The following is a 17,823-nucleotide window of genomic DNA, read 5'->3' on the forward strand; positions in this document are numbered from 1 at the left end:
CAGGTGGCCGATACCCGGGTGATGAGCGGGCTCAGCGGGGGGAGCAGAGAGCGAGAGCCCGGAGTGGGGGCTGCTGGGGACCCCGGGGGATGCTTGGGGGGCGGGTCCCCCATGTGGACTGCGGGGCCTGGGCGGGGGGGCAGGTCTCTGCCGGGGGTGCCCGGCCCCGTTGCCAGGAGGCAGCGGGAGGGGGCGGCGCGGACCGGGCTGGTTGCCGGGAGACGCTGTAAACAATGGGGGGGAGCGGGGCTAATCCCGGCCCCGCCGCCGCCCGGCTCAGTGCTGCGGTCGCCGCCTCCCGCAGGCTTCCCTCGGGTCCGCTACGCCCCCCCGCAGGCTTCTCTCGGGTCCGAACCCAGGTCAGTCTTCGGCGTGAGCTGACGCGGCTGGGTTCCATCCCTCCCGGGGCCGGATTCCCGGGGACAGCCCTGCCCGACCCCCCCATCCCCCTGGGGCCCCGGCTCCCTCCCAACCCCCCCCCCCGATCCGCCTGGGGCCCCGGCTCCCTCCCAACCCCCCCACCCGATCTCCCTGGGGCCCCCGCTCCCTCCCAACCCCACCCCCCCAGATCCCCCTGGGGCCCCGGCTCCCTCCCAACCCCCCCAGATCCCGCTGGGCCCCGGCTCCCTCCCAACCCCCCCATCCCCCTGGGGCCCCGGCTCCCTGTCTGCACCCCCCCGATCCCCCTGGGGCCCCGGCTCCCTCCCAACACCCCCATCCCCCTGGGGCCCCGGCTCCCTCCCAACCCCCCCGATCCTCCTGGGGCCCCCGCTCCCTGTCTGCACCCCCCGATTCCCCTGGGGCCCCGGTTCCCTGTCTGCACCCCCCCATCCCCCTGGGGCCCCGGCTCCCTGTCTGCACCCCCCCGATCCCCCTGGGGCCCCGGCTCCCTGTCTGCACCCCCCCGATCCCCCTGGGGCCCCGGCTCCCTCCCAACCCCCCCCGATCCTCCTGGGGCCCCCGCTCCCTGTCTGCACCCCCCGATTCCCCTGGGGCCCCGGCTCCCTGTCTGCACCCCCCCGATCCGCCTGGGGCCCCGGCTCCCTCCCAACCCCCCCCCCCGATCTCCCTGGGGCCCCGGCTCCCTCCCAACCCCCCCATCCCCCTGGGGCCCCGGCTCCCTCCCAAACCCCCCCCGATCCTCCTGGGGCCCCCGCTCCCTCCCAACCCCCCCAGATCCCGCTGGGCCCCGGCTCCCTGTCTGCACCCCCCCCGATCCCCCTGGGGCCCCGGCTCCCTCCCAACCCCCCCCCGATCCCGCTGGGGCCCGGCTCCCTCCCAACCCCCCCCGATCTTCCTAGGGCCCCGGCTCCCTCCCAACCCCCCCAGATCCCCCTGGGGCCCCGGCTCCCTGTCTGCACCCCCCCCGATCTCCCTGGGGCCCGGCTCCCTCCCAACCCCCCCACCGATCTCCCTGGGGCCCGGCTCCCTCCCAACCCCCCCAGATCCCCCTGGGGCCCCGGCTCCCTCCCAACCCCCCCGATCCGCCTGGGGCCCCGGCTCCCTCCCAACCCCCCCGATCCGCCTGGGGCCCCGGCTCCCTCCCAACCCCCCCATCCCCCTGGGGCCCCGGCTCCCTCCCAAACCCCCCCCCGATCCTCCTGGGGCCCCCGCTCCCTCCCAACCCCCCCAGATCCCGCTGGGCCCCAGCTCCCTGTCTGCACCCCCCCCCGATCCCCCTGGGGCCCCGGCTCCCTCCCAACCCCCCCCCGATCCCGCTGGGGCCCGGCTCCCTCCCAACCCCCCCCGATCTTCCTAGGGCCCCGGCTCCCTCCCAACCCCCCCCCCCGATCTCCCTGGGGCCCCGGCTCCCTCCCAACCCCCCCAGATCCCGCTGGGCCCCGGCTCCCTCCCAACCCCCCCATCCCCCTGGGGCCCCGGCTCCCTGTCTGCACCCCCCCGATCCCCCTGGGGCCCCGGCTCCCTCCCAACCCCCCCGATCCCGCAGGGGCCCGGCTCCCTCCCAACCCTCCTCCCCCGATCTCCCTGGGGCCCCGGCTCCCTCCCAACCCCCCTCCCCCGATCTCCCTGGGGCCCCGGCTTCCTTCCCACCCCCCCCCCCCCCGGTCTCCCTGGGGCCCCGGCTCCCTCCAACCCCCCCGATCCCCCTGGGGCCCCAGCTCCCTCCCAACCCCCCCAGATCCCGCTGGGGCCCCGGCTCCCTCCCAACCCCCCCATCCCCCTGGGGCCCCGGCTCCCTGTCTGCACCCCCCCGATCCCCCTGGGGCCCCGGCTCCCTCCCAACCCCCCCGATCCTCCTGGGGCCCCGGCTCCCTCCCAACCCCCCCGCCGATCCCCCTGGGGTCCCAGCTCCCTGTCTGCACCCCCCTCCCCCAATCTCCCTGGGGCCCCGGCTCCCTCCCAACCCCCCCCGATCCCCCTGGGGCTCCAGCTCCCTCCCAACCCCCCCGATCCCGCTGGGGCCCCGGCTCCCTCCCAACCCCCCCCCGATCTCCCTGGGGCCCTGGCTCCCTCCCATCCCCCCCGATCCTCCTGGGGCCCCGGCTCCCTCCCAACCGCCCCGCCAATCCCCCTGGGGTCCCAGCTCCCTGTCTGCACCCCCCCGATCTCCCTGGGGCCCCGGCTCCCTCCCAACCCCCCCCATCCCCCGGGGCCCCAGCTCCCTCCCAACCTCCCACCCGATCCTCCCGGGGCCCCAGCTCCCTCCCAACCTCCCCCTCGATCCCCCTGGGGTCCCAGCTCCCTGTCTGCACCCCCCCCGATCGCCCTGGGGCCCCGGCTCCCTCCCAATCCCCCCGCCGATCCCCCTGGTGTCCCAGCTCCCTGTCCCTAACCCCCCCGATCCTCCTGGGGCCCCGGCTCCCTCCCAACCCCCCCGCCGATCCCCCTGGGGTCCCAGCTCCCTGTCTGCACCCCCCTCCCCCAATCTCCCTGGGGCCCGGCTCCCTCCCAACCCCCCCCGATCCCCCTGGGGCCCCAGCTCCCTCCCAACCCCCCCCCGATCCCGCTGGGGCCCCGGCTCCCTCCCAACCCCCCCGATCTCCCTGGGGCCCCGGCTCCCTCCCATCCCCCCCGATCCTCCTGGGGCCCCGGCTCCCTCCCAACCTCCCCCCCGATCCTCCTGGGGTCCCAGGTCCCTGTCTGCACCCCCCGATCGCCCTGGGGCCTCAGTTCCCTGCTGCACCCCCCGATCCCCCTGGGGTCCCAGCTCCCTCCCAACCCCCCCATCCCCCTGGGGCCCCGGCTCCCTGCCTGCACCCCCAATCCTCCTGGGGCCCCGGCTCGCTCCTGAACCCCTCGATCCCCTGGGGCTCCAGCCCCCTCCCAACCCCCCTGGTCGCCCTGGGGCCCCAGCTCCCTGCCTACACCCCTATGTCCCCTGGACCCCCAGCTCCCTGCCTGCACCCCTATGTCCCCTGGGCCCCCAGCTCCCTGCCCATACCCCCCAGATCTCCCAGGGACACCCTTCCTTGGCCCCCGAGATCTCCCAGGGCCCCCAGTTCCACCTCTGGACTCCTGGGACTAGCAGGAGCTGCTGCTCTTTCTGAGCCTCCTCTCCACACTGTTTTTACTGAGCAAATCTCTCCAAAGCCAGTGCTGATCCTAGCCCATGTAACTGTCCTGCTGGGGGTTGTCCCTTCGCAGTCACTGCCTCTGTATTTCCAGCTTTACCAATATATCCTAGTGATCCTTTCCCCTTTCTAGTGTCTACCAGCCAAAGATCTCAGAGTGCTTTACAGATATGAATGAATTAGCTCCTGGGATCAATATCATGATCCTTTTTACGTATTGGGAAACTGAGGCCCGGAGACGGGTAGTCAGAGGCACAACCAGAGAGAGAACCTGGGAGTCCTGATGCCCAGGCCGCTTCTTTAGCTCCATGCCCTTTCCTCCTCACGCTCTCCTGAAAGTTTGCATCAACAGCAGCAGCTTGCCCATCCTTTGAGATCAGGCAGCGCTGCAGAGGCCATGGTGTGTGGTCAGCAGCAGCTGTTCCTCTGAAAAATGGTGTGTTCCCTGCCAGTTGTGCGGGTGGGACTCCTTCACGCCTCTGCCAGAATTGGAACGGGAGCCCTGGAGCTCCCAGGCATTGGTCTCTAGTCACCCTGGCAATGAACTTTCCCCTTTGAGCTGTGACTAACCCAGCCCCATTTCCTCCCCAGAGGAAATTTCAGTTGGCTCCACCCACCGCTTATGAGCAGCATCTGTTTGTTGTCCCTGATGCCATAGTAACTGGATAAAAGAGAGAGCGAGAGCATGCAGGATCTCCGTGGGGCAAACCTTATTAGGGCTCTGCCTTGGGAAATCCCAGCAGCACTGGCAGGTACAACTCATTGGCCTTGCGGATCGTGTCTCCCTGTGCAGCTCATCCCCTTAGACCTTCCTGAGAGTTGGTGTGATCCTTGGGTGTGAGTGTCCGTGCAGAGCAGGTGCAGTAGCCCAGTAGAGATGAGCCATGCTAGTTCCCCTGCTGCTGAGCTCTAGCTCGGTAGCCCAGCGTGGCATCTCACTGCACAAGGGCCTTTCCCTGTGTGTGCCGGGGGGTGGTCTCTAACGAACCCCTGGGAATGGTAGGAGCAGTCCAGAGAGCCTCGAAGGGGGACAGAAAAAAGAAGCAGAGAAAAAGTAGGATCCTTCCTTGATGTGCTCCAATCCACCAGACAATCTCTCCTGCAATGGAGCGACTGCTTCTCCAGACCCAGTGACTCGGGAACAGCGGCAGCTTCCCAAGCAATTCCTCTTTAGGGCCTGAGACCCGGCAGAGGAAGCTTCATCCCCAAAGGAGAATTCCAGAGCTAGAGCAGAGCGCAGGTGTGGGACCAGGGTGACTGCGTCACCTTAATGAGAGCCGAGCCCAACTCTGCACTAGCTCCTGGGATCAGGACCTGGGGGACAGGACTCCTGCTGCATTGTGTTGGGTCCTCTGGCTAAAGCTGATTCCCTCGGGGAGCTGCGTGTATGCTGCCCTCCCCTGGCCGAAGCGTGACGGGGCCATTGCCATAGCAGTTCTCTCTGCTGATTGGTGAAAAATAATGATCCTGGTGCAGGGAACCATTCATCTGAGCCTCTCAAACAGCCGTCCGAAGACAACGTCCCCATTGTACGGAGGCACCCGGAGGTAAAGCAATCTGCCCAAGGTCATGCAGAAAGGCTGAAAAGGCTGGGAAGAGATCCCAGGTTGCCTGAATCCCAGTCCCATGCTCTAACCAGTAGACATGTTGCTATGGGATTAGCTGTAGCTGCACTGCTGCCCCCTGCTGGAGTGTGAGAGGCCAGCCTGTGTATTGCAGGAGGATGAGCACCAAGTAGGCTTGGGGTCCCTGTTCCCATCGGTGGGGGCAAAGGGCTCTTGCTGCTCCCCAGCTCTCTCCCTAACCGGGGCTCTCTGTCTTTTTACCAGCTGTGGGAAAACACCGGGGATCCAGCATGTCTGCCGATGTCTGGGTGGGAGCATGGAGACCCCACCGGCCCAAAGGGCCCATTGCTGCTCTCTACAGCAGTCCCGGGCCCAAGTACGGGCTCCCCACAAACGTAGGTGAGAGAGAGCGTCAGCGAGGAGCTGGCGAGGCCAGCGGGAAGGGGAGCCCCCTGGGCTCTATGAGGAGGGGTGGCCCGGGACTCCCCGCCAGCATCATGGAAAGAGGGACACATGGGCCAGCTGGCAGCTCCACGCACATACCCAATGCTTTGAGGGGGGCTCTCCACCTGCAGCCGAATGGGGCTGCTCACCCACCCCGAGCTCGCCCCAAGGGCGCCCCTCACCACGCCCCCTTGCATCAAGGGATCTCTTACTTCTCCTCCACTCACGGTTTTTCCTACACAATAAGACCTGTGCCGAGGAAGCTCTCCCCTCTCCTTGCCCCTCTCAGATCTGGGCTGGGATCCATGCCTGCCCCAGTGGCCTGTGTGGAGACAGCTCTGCCATGCCCCACGCTCCCTCCAGGGCTGGGCTTGAGGGCTCTCACTATCTGGCCCATGCCCTCTGCGCCCTTGCTCTATCTCTCTTTCCTGTTGCAGGTTACCCTCTTCATGACCCCTCCCGCTACCGAGCCCCCGCGTACAGCTTCGGCATCCGCCGCCTCTGTCTGCAGGATGAGTGCTCCCCGGGACCCAAGTACATGGTGCCAGCCAAGATGACCATGAAGGGCAAAGATGGTAACCCTGCCTACTCCATCTATGGCCGTCCCAGGGACCTGATGCCCTTCCTGACTCCCGGGCCAGGTCAGTCTATCCCCTTCTCACTTGCTGTATATGGCCAGGCTACGTGGGTGTGGCTTGATTTGCGTGTGTGTGATTTGATGTCTGTGATGGAAAATGTCAGCATGTCTGTTAGTCTATAAGTTGCCACAGGACTCTTTGTTGCTTAGTACAGGGTTGTTTCTTCCGGTCCATACTCCAGGGCTCTGTACAATCCAGGTGTGTTTGTCCCGAGTGATTGAGCTCCCTGTAAAGCTGATTTTTTTTAAAAGGCTCCATAGACAATCCTGGCAACTACAGGCTGATAAGCCTGACTCCCAGTGCAGCCAGATTGGTTGAAACTGTGGTAAAGAACAGAATGATCAGACACGTAGATGAACACCATTTGATGAGGAAGAGTCAACGCAGCTTTGGTAAAGGGAAATCATGCCTCTCCAATCTATTAGAGTTATCTGAGAGGGCCTTCAAACACATGGATAAGGGTAATCCAGTGGCTGTAATAAATTTGGACTTTCAGAAAGCCTTTGAAAAGGTCCCACACCAAAGGCTCTTAAGCAGAGTAAGCAGCGACAGATAAAAGGGAAGGTTCTCTCATGGATCAGTAACTGGTTAAAAGACAGGAAACAAAGGGTAGAGATAAATGGCCAGCTTTCATGGCGGAGAGAGGTAAGTAGCGAGGTCCCCCAAGGATCTGTACTGGGACCTGTGCTGTTCAACATATTCATAGATGATTTGGAAAAGGGGTAAACAGTGTGGTGGCAAAGTTTGCAGATGATACAAAATTACTCAAGATAGTTAAGTCCAAAGCTGGTGACACAGAGTTACAAAAGGATCTCACAAAACTGCGCAACAAAATGGCAAATGAAATTCCTTGTTGATAAATGCAAAGTAATGCACATTGGAAAACATGGTTCCAACTATACTTGCAAGACGATGAGGTCTAAATTAGCTGTTACCACTGAAGAGAGAGATCTTGGAGTCATTGTGGATAGTACTCTGAAAACATCTGTTCGATATGCAGCGATGGTGCGAAAAGCTAACAATGGAAGGAACCATTAGAAAAGGGACAGAAAAGACAGAAAATATCATAGTGCCACTATAGAAATCCATAGTACACTCACACCTTGAATACTGTCTGCAGTTCTGGTCACATTCGTCTAAAAGAAAAAGATTAGGGCTGGAAATTAATCACAGTTAATCATGTGATTAAAAAAACCATGGTTAATCATGCAATTAAAAAATTAATTGTGATTAATCATGTGATTAATCACACAGTTAAACAATAATATAATACCATTTAAATAATTTTGGATGTTTTTTACATTTTCAAATATACTGATTTCAATTACACACAGAATACAAAGTGTACAGTGTTCACTTTATTTTTTATTACAAATATTTGTACGATAAAAATCAAAAGAAATCAGGGCTGCTCGGGATGGGCGGGGCAAGTGGGGCACAGGGGCCCCCATGAGAGTTTTTCAGGGCCGTTGGCACAGGGTCCTTCACTCGCTCTGGGGACCCCAGAAAACTCTCATGGGGCCCGGGTCCCTGGAGTTTCCTCCGCTCTGGGTGTTCGGCAGCAATTCGGCAGCGGGGGTCCTTCTGCTCCGGGATCTGCTGCTGAAGTGCCCTGAAGACCTGTGATGGGGGGCCCTTCCACTCCAGGACCCGCCGCCAAAGTGCCAGGTCTTCGGTGGCAATTTCGCAGTGGGGGGTCCTTCCGCTCCCGGACCTGCCACTGAAGTGCCCCAAAGACCCCGGCGAGGGTTCCTTCTGCCCTGGGGCCCAGCACCGAAGACTGGCGAAGACCCTAGGCCCCCTGAATCCTCTGGGCGGCCCTGAAAGAAATTGTATTTTTCAATTTACCTCATACAAGTACTGTAGTGCAATCTCTTTATCGTGAAAGTTGAACTTATAAATGTAGAATTATGTACAAAAAATAACTGCATTCAAAAATAAAACCATGTAAAACTTTAGAGCCTACAAGTCCACTCCGTCCTACTTCAGCCAATCGCTTAGACAATCAAGTTTGTTTACATTTGCAGGAGATAATGCTGCCCTCTTCTTGTTTACAATATCACCTGAAAGTGAGAACAGGTGTTCTCATGGCACTGTCATAACCGGCATTGCAAGTTATTTATGTGCCAGATGCGCTAAAGATTCATGTGTCCCTTCATGCTTCAATCACCATTCCATAGGACATGTGTCCATGCTGATGAGGGTTCTGCTTGATAATGATCCAAAGCAGAGCAGACTGATGCATGTTCATTTTCATCATCTGAGTTAGATGCCACCAGCAGAAGGCTGATTTTCTATTTTGGTGGTTAGAGTTCTGTAGTTTCCACATCAAAATGTTGCTCTTTTAAGACTTCTGAAAGCATGCTCCACACCCCGTCCCTCTCTGATTTTAGAAGGCACTTTAGATACTTAAACCTTAAGTCGAGTGCTGTAACTATTTTTAGAACTCTCCCACTGGTACCTTCTTTGTGTTTTGTCAAATCTGCAGTGACAGTGTTCATAAATCAAATAATATACACTGGGTCATCATCTGAGACTGCTATAACATGAAATATATGGCAGAATGAGGGTAAACAGAAGAGGAGACATACAATGCTCTCCAAGGAGTTCTGTCACAAATTTAATTAATGCACTTTTTTTTTAACAAACATCATCAGCATGGAAGTATATCCTCTGTAATGGTGGCTGACGCATGAAGGGGCATATGAATATTTAGCATAATTGGCACATAAATACCTTGCAACACCATCTACAAAAGTGCTATGTGAATGCCTGTTCTCACTTTCAGGTGACATTGTAAATAAGAAGCAAGCAGCAGTACCTCTCATAACTGAAAACAAATGTGTTTGTCTTTTAGCGATTGGCTGAAGAGAAGTAGGACTGAGTGGACTTGTAGGCTCTAAAGTTTTACGCTGTTTTGTTTTTGAGTGCAGCTATGTAACAAACAAACAAAATCTACATTTGTAAGTTACACTTTCACAATAGAGATTATATTAAAGTACTTATGAGGTGAATTGAAAAATATTTTCTTTTATCATTTTTACAGTGCAAATATTTGTAATAAAAGCTAATATAAAGTGAGCACTGTACACTTTGCATTCTGTATTGTAACAGAAATCAATATATTTGAAAATGTAGAAAAACATCCAAAAATATTTAATAAATTTCAATTGGTATTCTCTTCTTTGACAGTGTGATTAGTCACGATACATTTTTTTAATTGCAGTTAATTTTTTTTAGTTCATCGTGTGAGTTAACTGTGATTAATCAACAGCCCTAAAAAGATATATTCAAATTGGCAACTGTACAGAAAAGGGCAATAAAAATGATTAGGGGTCTGGAACAGCTTCCATATAAGGAGAGATCAAAAAGACTGGGACTTTTCAGCTTGGAAAAGAGACGGCTAAGGGGGTCTATAGGTAGAGGTCTATAGTATCATGACTGATGTGGAGAAAGTGAACAAGGAAGTGTTATTTACCCCATTACACAATGCACAAACCAGTGGTCACCCAATTAAGTTAATAGGCAACAGGTTTAAAACAAACAGAAGGAAGTATTTCTTCACACAACGCACAGTCAACCTGTGGAACTCATTGCCAGGGGATGTGGTGAAGGCCAAAACTATAACTGGATTCAGAAAAGACCTAGATAAGTTCCTGGAAGATAGGGCCATCATTGGCTTTTAGCTAAGATGGACAGGGATGTAACTCCACGTTCTGGGTGTCCCTAAGCCTCTGACTGCCAGAAGCTGGGACTGGACAATGCGGGATGGATCACTTGATAAATTACCCAGTTCAGTTCATTCCCTCTATAGAGTCTGGCACCAGCCACTGTCAGAAGACTGGACACTGGGCTAGATGGACCATTGGACTGATCCTATGGCCATTATGTTTTTACGTTACCTTCGAGAGATGATTCCCCAACCTCATAGATATTACTGCTAAGGACTGATCCTGAGAGTCAGCCTAAATTCCCTTCTTGTTCATTCTATCCCATTCCTCCTAATTCCCCTCCCCCTTTGTGTATCCTCCTGGCTAATTCCTTTCTGTCCTGGGCTTCACACCCTTCTGATATTTGCAGGGAGCCCGGCAGGAGCACTAGATGGGGGGAGCTCTTAGTTATTCTAGTTCCGCCCTCTCCTAGAAGCAGGGTCGGCTCCAGGGTTTTAGCCGCCCCAAGCAGCGGGAAAAAAAAAAGCCGTGATTGACGGCAGTTCGGCAGTGGGTCCTTCCCTCTGAGAGGAACTGGGGGACCCGCTGCTGAATTGCCACCGAAGAGCTGGACGTGCCGCCCCTTCCCGTTGGCCACCCTGAGAATCTGCTTGCTGCGCTGGTGCCTGGAGCCGGCCCTGCCCAGAAGAGGGCGCTGTGGGGAGCAGCACAAGAGAACTAGCTGTGTGGCAATTCCCAGCCGCTCTAGCCTGGCCTTTCCCAGCAGGGGGCGCTGTGGGGAGCAGGACAGGAGCACTGGCTGTGGTGGGCACTCCCAGCTACTCCGGCCTCAGCCTCTGCCAGCAGGGGGCACTGTATGGCACAAGACAGGAGCGCTGGCTACACTGCTCTACAGCCAAAATGCTTCTGAAATAAATGTAGTCCAACTTTACTAATTCTGGGTCACTGAGAACGAAAATGATGCTTAAAATTGTTAATTGACTCTAGTTTTCAAGATATGCTACTGGGTCAGTATATATGACCCTTGACTTGGGAATGGCGGAGGATAAGTGAGTTATAAAAGGAAGGGATCTCAATTTAAACCAGAAATGACTAAAATACATCTTTGACTGGATCTATGAATAAATCTATGACTGGGTTTGGACACTACTTGCTTTTTAGGCAAAACAATGAATGCTGCAATCTGAAGCTGGTATTACATCATATATGATATGAATTGCATCATGTTATTCCTAGAAGTCATGGATGATGCAATCATAACGAAGCTTACATCACTCTGCTGAACAAATTGCCCTATATCAGCTCTAGAAATCATACAGTGTCGTGCTCTCTTCTTTGTCAGTGTTTCATTTTGCAAAGGGATACATTTCTGTTTAGCCAAAGTGAGCAGAGATGCCTCGTACTTATGTGAACAGTGCAGATAACTTCTGCTATATTTGTGGTGAAGTCACTTTTGCATCACAAAAGCGCAGTATAACCACTCTGATTAAGAAAGCCTGTCACCTTTCTTTTGGCTGCAAAATTGGAGATCAGGACAAGAGGTGGGCCCCACACATATGCTGCAACACTTGTGCAACAAATCTTCGCCAGTGGTTGAACAGGAGAAGGAAATCTATGCCTTTTGCAGTGCCAAAGATTTGGATAGAGCCAACAGATCATACCAGCAATTGTTACTTCTGCATGATGCCTCCAGTTGGGAAAGGTGTGTCAAAGAAGAAAAAGTGGACTGTGCATTATCCAAACATTCCATCAGCTATACGCCCCGTACCCCACGGAGAAGGACTGCCGGTTCCTGATGCACCAGAATCATTCTCTCTTGAGTCAGACAAGGAAGAGGAAGAGGATGAAACTTCTGGTCCTGAACCATCAATGTCACAGGACCCAACTTTTCTCCCATCCTCCTCCTCTGAAGCACACCTCATAACACAAGGTGAACTGAATGACCTTGTCAGGGATTTGGAACTACCCAAGAGTAAGGCAGAGCTGTTGGGCTCCAGACTACAGCAGTGGAATCTCCTGGCAGGCTCTCAGGGCAAATGGAGCCCATCAATGCTTGCAGACTATTGCTGGACAGTGACAAGAGATGCTCCATTTAATGAATACAAGAGACAAGCCAAGAAGCGCTGAGTAGACACTGAATAGGACTAAACTATGTACATAATAGTTTTTTGCCTTTTGTTTCATAATAAATTTTATTGTTATAACCCTTTTGCTGATTTTTAAAATGTTACATAAACAGGACAGGTGAACTATTATCATGTATAGCAACCATAAACATATGAAAAGACCTAGGTTTAAAATTTATGATTAAAACTCTACTATCTACACAATATACATAGACATAAAATGTAAAAACTTAAATATCTTAGAAACAGTAGCCAATCAGTTGTTTTAATTGTCATATTTGAATTCAGCACATCAAAATACATAATAAATATCACATTTTATCTCTGAAGCAGATGACTTCTCAAAAATTGTAGACCAGTGCTATCAGTGAGCTCTCAGCTGCTTCAGTCCACAGTTTGCCAATCAGTGTGGTATGAGGCGTGTCCCCCCTCTCCATGCTCCAATATTATCCTCCCTCTTTGTTTCAGGTCGATATTCTCCAGAGAAGGCAGGGAAATGGACCTATCGCTCCGCGCCCATCTATTCGCTCGCCTCGCGCACGAAGGAGTTTGCGAATGACCAGACTCCAGGTAGGAGAGCCCATGACCTAGCTCCTGCCCCCGTCGCCCCACTGCACCACTGGCCAAACACCTCGAGGTTCCCAGGCACAAATCAGTGCCCAATGGCTCAAACATTTGTCTGGATTTGTCCCCATCCTCCCCTTCCCATTCCCGGGAGCCCTGGCTCCCGCACGTGCCTATCTCCACACCCAGGGACCCTAGAGCCAGTTCACTGCTTTTCCAGCCTCTTATCCAAAGTGGGTGCTACTGGGCAGGGTGGCAAGAGACTGTCAGAGGGGGGGATCAACCCACTGGTTTGGGGTGCGAGTGGACCCCGGAACCTGGCAACTGCTACTGAATGCTGAACAGAGGCCAGAGCCGCTGGCTACCTGAAAGGGGGTCCAAAGAGGATGGATCTAGACTATTCTCAGTGGTACCAGATGACAGAACAAGGAGTAATGGTCTCAAGTTGCAGTGGGGGAGGTTTAGGTTGGATATTAGGAAACACTATTTCACTAAGAGGGTGGTGAAGCACTGGAAGGGGTTTTACTTGACTAACTTAAACTTAAAATTCAAACCTAATAAACAAAGTAAGAACAAAACTTAGGGAAACCGAGCTCTGCCTAGCTTTTTAAACTTAAAGTTTCAGAAGAACAAGTGCAGCCTCCTAATAGTAGTAGTTCTTGTAGCTAGATAGACTCGCTAGAGATCAAGTAGAAATAGAATGGAAGTGAGAATGACAGAGCAGAGCGCTGTAGCGAGGTGAGTTACCTTTTCTACAGGGCACACGTGCTGGGGGAAAAAATTATGCCCAAAGTTTACTTTTTACCCACAAAATGTTGGGGTGCATTTACCCCATAGTCTAGTATGTTTGTGCATATTGATGACATGCACATACCCACAGAAGTGTCCTTGTGGTGCATCTGTTAAGTTTGTGGGTACAACATTGAACCCCCCCGTGCCATTTTTCATTGTTTATTGGTCTAGATAAAAGGTCACAGACATTGGCAGGGGTACTTATCTACTTAGGTAACAAGCTGTAGGTTCACTTTAATTTTTGAGTAAAAGGTTTTATTATCGATATGCTCACTTTGTCTTAGCTTAACATACAGGAAATGGCCTGTAGGTTTTTTGCATTACCGCCAAACCTACTTTAATATAAATTTATAAACCTATTACAATGCATCAAACACTTAAACTATAAGAAAAAAATATATATATATATATGTGCAAACAAGCAGGTTAGTCCTATAGGCTACACTTCCTTGTCTCATCTCACTCCTGCCCTCCCCACCCCTCCCCATTCCCTTCTGCCCTCAGCCCCCCGAGCCCTGCCCCTCTCTGTCTCACTTCACTCGTGCTCTCCCCACACATCCCACCCTCACCCCAACTTTTGCCCTCATCCCCACTGAGCCCTGCCCCTCCCCAGTCTCACCTCACTCCTGCCCTCCCCGCACATCCCACCCTTCTCCTTCTGTCCTCACCCCCACTGAACCCTGCCTCTCCCCAGTCTCACCTCACTCCTGTCCTGCCCTCCCCCGCTCCCTAGAGCAGCCCTGTCAGATTTCTGATTTGTCCAAAGTGGTGGTTGAATGTCAGTTCTTTCCCTCGCTGACCCCTCTTCTCCCATCCCAGGGCCTGCCGCCTACGGGCTCCCCCCAATGATTGGGCCCAAGGTCGTCGGCAAGAGCTCTGCCCCAAACTATTCCCTCCTGGGGCGCAGTTTGGTTGGCAGCTTCTATGAGGACCTGAGCAAGGTGAGAGGCAGCAGCGGAGCTGGGGAGGGGGGTACTCAGATGGAAGGGGGTGAGGGAAGGGGGATGAGGGACACACTGGCGATGGGGAATGGGGGTGTAGGATGCCAGCTGGGTTGTGGCTCAGCTTGTTTGAGGGGAGCACCCCTGGGAATGGACTGTTGGTGACTGAGCTCTGCTCTTCTTGTGTGCAGACGCCAGGGCCCTGTAACTACCGTGTGGTGGAACCCAGCGTGTACAAGACCCGGGCCCCCCAGTACAGCATGCTTGCCCGCAACATGCTCCCTGGAGACAACACGCAGAAACCAGGGCCCGGGGCACACAGCCCGGAGAAGGTGAGGTGGGGGCCGGGACCCACACACACATGGGCTCACAAGAGCTGTTGTGGCAGGGACGTGCTGAGAATGTGTTGGTTGGCGGAGAGACTGGAGACCTCATAGAGAGATTTCCCTGGCAGTGAACAGCCCGTGTGTGTGTGTAGGGGGTGTGACGCAATGTGTGTGAGGGGGTGATACAGTGTGTGTGGGAGAGTGATGCAGTGTGTGTGTGTGGGGTGATGCAGTGTGTGTGTGGGAGGGTGATGCAGAGTGTTTGTGGTGGGGGGTGATGCAGTGTGTGTGTGAGGGGGTGATGCAGTGTATGTGTGTGAGGGTGATGCAGTGTGTGTGTGGGGGTGATGCAGTGTGTGTGTGAGGGAGTGATGCAGTGTGTGTGAGTGCATGTGTGTGTAGCGGGAGAGTTAAGGTCTCACACAGGATTGTAGTCACGGGGGGATGTTGAGATCTGATGGGGGGCACGTGTGTGTTTATAACATGGGGGGATGTATGTGGGGGATGCAGTGTATGTGAGAGGGGGGATGCAGTGTGTGTGTGTGCGCATGTGTGTAGTGGGGGAGCTAAGGTCTCATGAAGGATTGTAGTCTTGGAGGAGCATTGAGCCCTGATTGGGGGGCGGGGGGCGTGTGTGTTTCTAACGTGGAAGCCAGGATCTCCGCAGGGTGCCAGCAGGTGCTGAGGGGAGGAGCTGAGATCTCATGCACTGATCCTGCGGTGTTTTGCTCCCTCTCCCTGCAGTACGTCCAGCAGCGTGGCCAGACCTTTGGGATCCGCCACTCCGACTACCTGGCGCCCCTCATCGTGGACGTGTTGGATTAAGCGAACGCGGTCGGAGAAGCAGAGGGAGCGACTGGTCGCGGGCGTTAGAGAGAGGGACGGACTGGACAAGAATTTTGCATTTGAAAATCTTTGCTGACTTAATACTCTGTCCAGTCGCCTTCGGCAAGTCAGCCTCCAGCTCCTCAGGCCCTGGGAGACCCGGGGAGCTTGGGCCTGGCACTTTTGGGCCATTTGGCAGCAGCCAGACAGTGGAACCGGAGCAGGCTGTCATGTGAGTGTGAGCTCCAGCGGGTGTGTGGAAAGGGGGTGAGGCGAGGTCAGGCTGGCTGCAGTGCACCCGACAGACCAGGCTCTCTTGCACTAGCCCCAGTAGCTCGGGGCCCCCCTCACATTCTGACTTTCACTCCTGAGGGGGATCCGTTCACAGCAGCAGACACTGGGGAGGCCAACGCGCCCACGCTGTCATCTCTGTGTGCCTCTTCGGTGCCGAGGACGGAGCTAGTCCTTGGAGCATGGCTAGGAGACCTAATGCAGCAACTGGCTCCCACGCAATGCAGCCCAGCCCACCAATGCCCTTTCCCCTTGGCTTCCCTCCTGGGCCGCTGGTGAACAACTGCTGGATCCTTGCCCAGCGCTTTCTGCCAGCCAGTGAGGAGGTGGAAGGGTCTTGTTTTGACTGCTCTGTGCCCTGAGGTTTCCCCGTCAGCTCCTGGGATTGTGTCTCTCTCTGAGCACAGGCCGCTGCCACTATCAGCTACAGGCTATTGTCCAGGGCTTTGTCTAGCCTAGCAGTAAGCTTCCCACCCATCCCCTGGCTGGCCAGTTCCCTCTTCCCACCCATCTCTCTTCCAGGGCATCTTCCCAGACCCTCGACCTTTGTGCAGTTTGAGCCCACTCCTCCATATCACCCTCCCCCTTTATCATGCTGATTCCTCTCCCTGTTCTCCTGCTGCCCCTTGGTTATCCCTTAGCCAGCCTCGGCAGGGTTAGTGCTTTCAGCTTCCCCACCCCACAACTCAGTGGCCCCTGGCCCTCAGCAGTGTATCTGCTCTTATCTGAGTTCCTGCCACTGTGTTCACATCTTTTTGGCGCTCAGATCCCTGGAGCTGAGCACAAGCTGGGCTCTCCCTGGAGCTGCGCAGAGAGGGCCCCTGCCTGCATTTGGATGAGAGGCCCAGAGCTGAGCGTCTCCCAGGTTGCGAGCCGTGTTTGCAACTCCCTGTCCCGTTCTGATTTCCATGTTCTGAACCTTTTCTGTCTTCCTTGTGTCGGGACGGATCCCACTGCAATGTGCTGCACGGTCTGTGCTCATGCTGAGGTCACTCAGGATAGAACTTGGATCCTCCTGCTCCAAAAACACAGACTGCACCCACGTGAGCTACAGGAGAATCACCCCTTAGCTGTCCCTGTAATGGGCTCACCACACGCTATTGTGCAATTCTGATTCTGTCCAGTAGAGGGCAGTGCTCTCGCCATCATTCTCTGTGTCACACACTAGTTAGTTCATTACAGACACTATATATTTATACCCAGATGTGGTTATAATAACCACATCCCCACCTCTGCAGGGAAGCTGAATGCAAAAACGAGCTCCAGGCGAGGCACAAACCACCTTAGGGGGTTCTGGAGAGGCAGAACCTGCTCTAGCTCACAGAGCAGTGGGGTTACCTAGGCCCAGATGCTAGAGAACAGACAGCTCGGTCTGGAGTGGGAAGTTACAAATATTCCATGAGAGCAGACTCCCACTCCTTCCCTGGGAGACAATTCACCAGCCACATAGATCATAAACATTAAGACCAGAAGAGACCCAGCCTCATGCAATTGTTTCTGCCTCACGCTCAGATCTCCTGATTGAGCTGATGCATATCCTTTAGAAAGGCATCCAGGTTTGACTCACTGCGTCCCTAGGTCAGATTTTCCAATGGTTAATTACCCTCACTGTGAAAACATGGCAGCTTATTTCTAGTCTGAATCTGTCTGCCTTCAGGTTCCTCGTTCTGCCAGCTTAAATAACTGTTGACAGCCAGAAATGTCATCCCCTTCGGGGTAATTGTAGATCACGGTCAAGTCCCCTCTTAACCTACCCTTGGATAAACTAAAGCGGACACGTTTCCTTAGTCTCTCACTATAAGCCAGAATGTCCAGAGCTGAGATCCTTTTCCTGGCTGTTTCTTGAACCTTCTCCAATTTTTCAACATGTTTTTTGAAGTGCGAACACAGAACTGAGCACAACATGCACTAAGGTGGAGAAGCCATGACTGTATCTGCCATGGGTCAGCATCCTGCCTCCTCAGCCGTGGGCAACACAAATCCCCCCCCTCAGCCTACGCAGGCTCCGCTGTCCCTCTGCTGGTTAGCAACAGGCACACCTCAACCTCTGAGCCCTCCGAGGGGCTTCTTGGAGCATCCCGCCCTGCTCCACTGGACACTCACAAGA

General features: G+C 55.0%; 1 protein-coding gene across 2 annotated transcripts; it reads left to right on the top strand.

The window, feature by feature from the left end:
• The first annotated feature begins 268 nt into the window (after window positions 1-268).
• ODF3B (outer dense fiber of sperm tails 3B) lies at window positions 269-17,542 on the top strand. Of its 2 annotated transcripts, XM_050920297.1 has the most exons (7): window positions 269-359; window positions 5,363-5,497; window positions 5,980-6,183; window positions 12,446-12,547; window positions 14,153-14,274; window positions 14,466-14,606; window positions 15,345-17,542. In XM_050920297.1, exons 2-7 carry the CDS (start codon window positions 5,389-5,391, stop codon window positions 15,423-15,425), a joined length of 759 nt encoding a protein of 252 aa, XP_050776254.1. In that variant the 5' UTR covers window positions 269-359; window positions 5,363-5,388; the 3' UTR covers window positions 15,426-17,542. The 2 variants fall into 2 exon arrangements, with proteins under 2 accessions (XP_050776254.1, XP_050776262.1); XM_050920305.1 differs by lacking the exon at window positions 5,363-5,497 and having other exon boundaries at window positions 296-359.
• Window positions 17,543-17,823: the final 281 nt, after the last annotated feature.

The sequence above is a fragment of the Gopherus flavomarginatus genome, chromosome 1 (genome assembly GCF_025201925.1).
Source record: "Gopherus flavomarginatus isolate rGopFla2 chromosome 1, rGopFla2.mat.asm, whole genome shotgun sequence".
In the NCBI taxonomy this organism is placed as follows: Eukaryota; Metazoa; Chordata; order Testudines; family Testudinidae; genus Gopherus; species Gopherus flavomarginatus.

Coding starts and splice junctions, on each gene's coding strand:
- ODF3B (XM_050920297.1), top strand. CDS start 5,389: ATGTCTGCCGATGTCTGGGTGGGAGCATGGAGACCCCACCGGCCCAAA. Junction 5,498..5,979: donor CGGGCTCCCCACAAACGTAG/GTGAGAGAGAGC, acceptor TTCCTGTTGCAG/GTTACCCTCTTCATGACCCC. Junction 14,275..14,465: donor TCTATGAGGACCTGAGCAAG/GTGAGAGGCAGC, acceptor TCTTGTGTGCAG/ACGCCAGGGCCCTGTAACTA.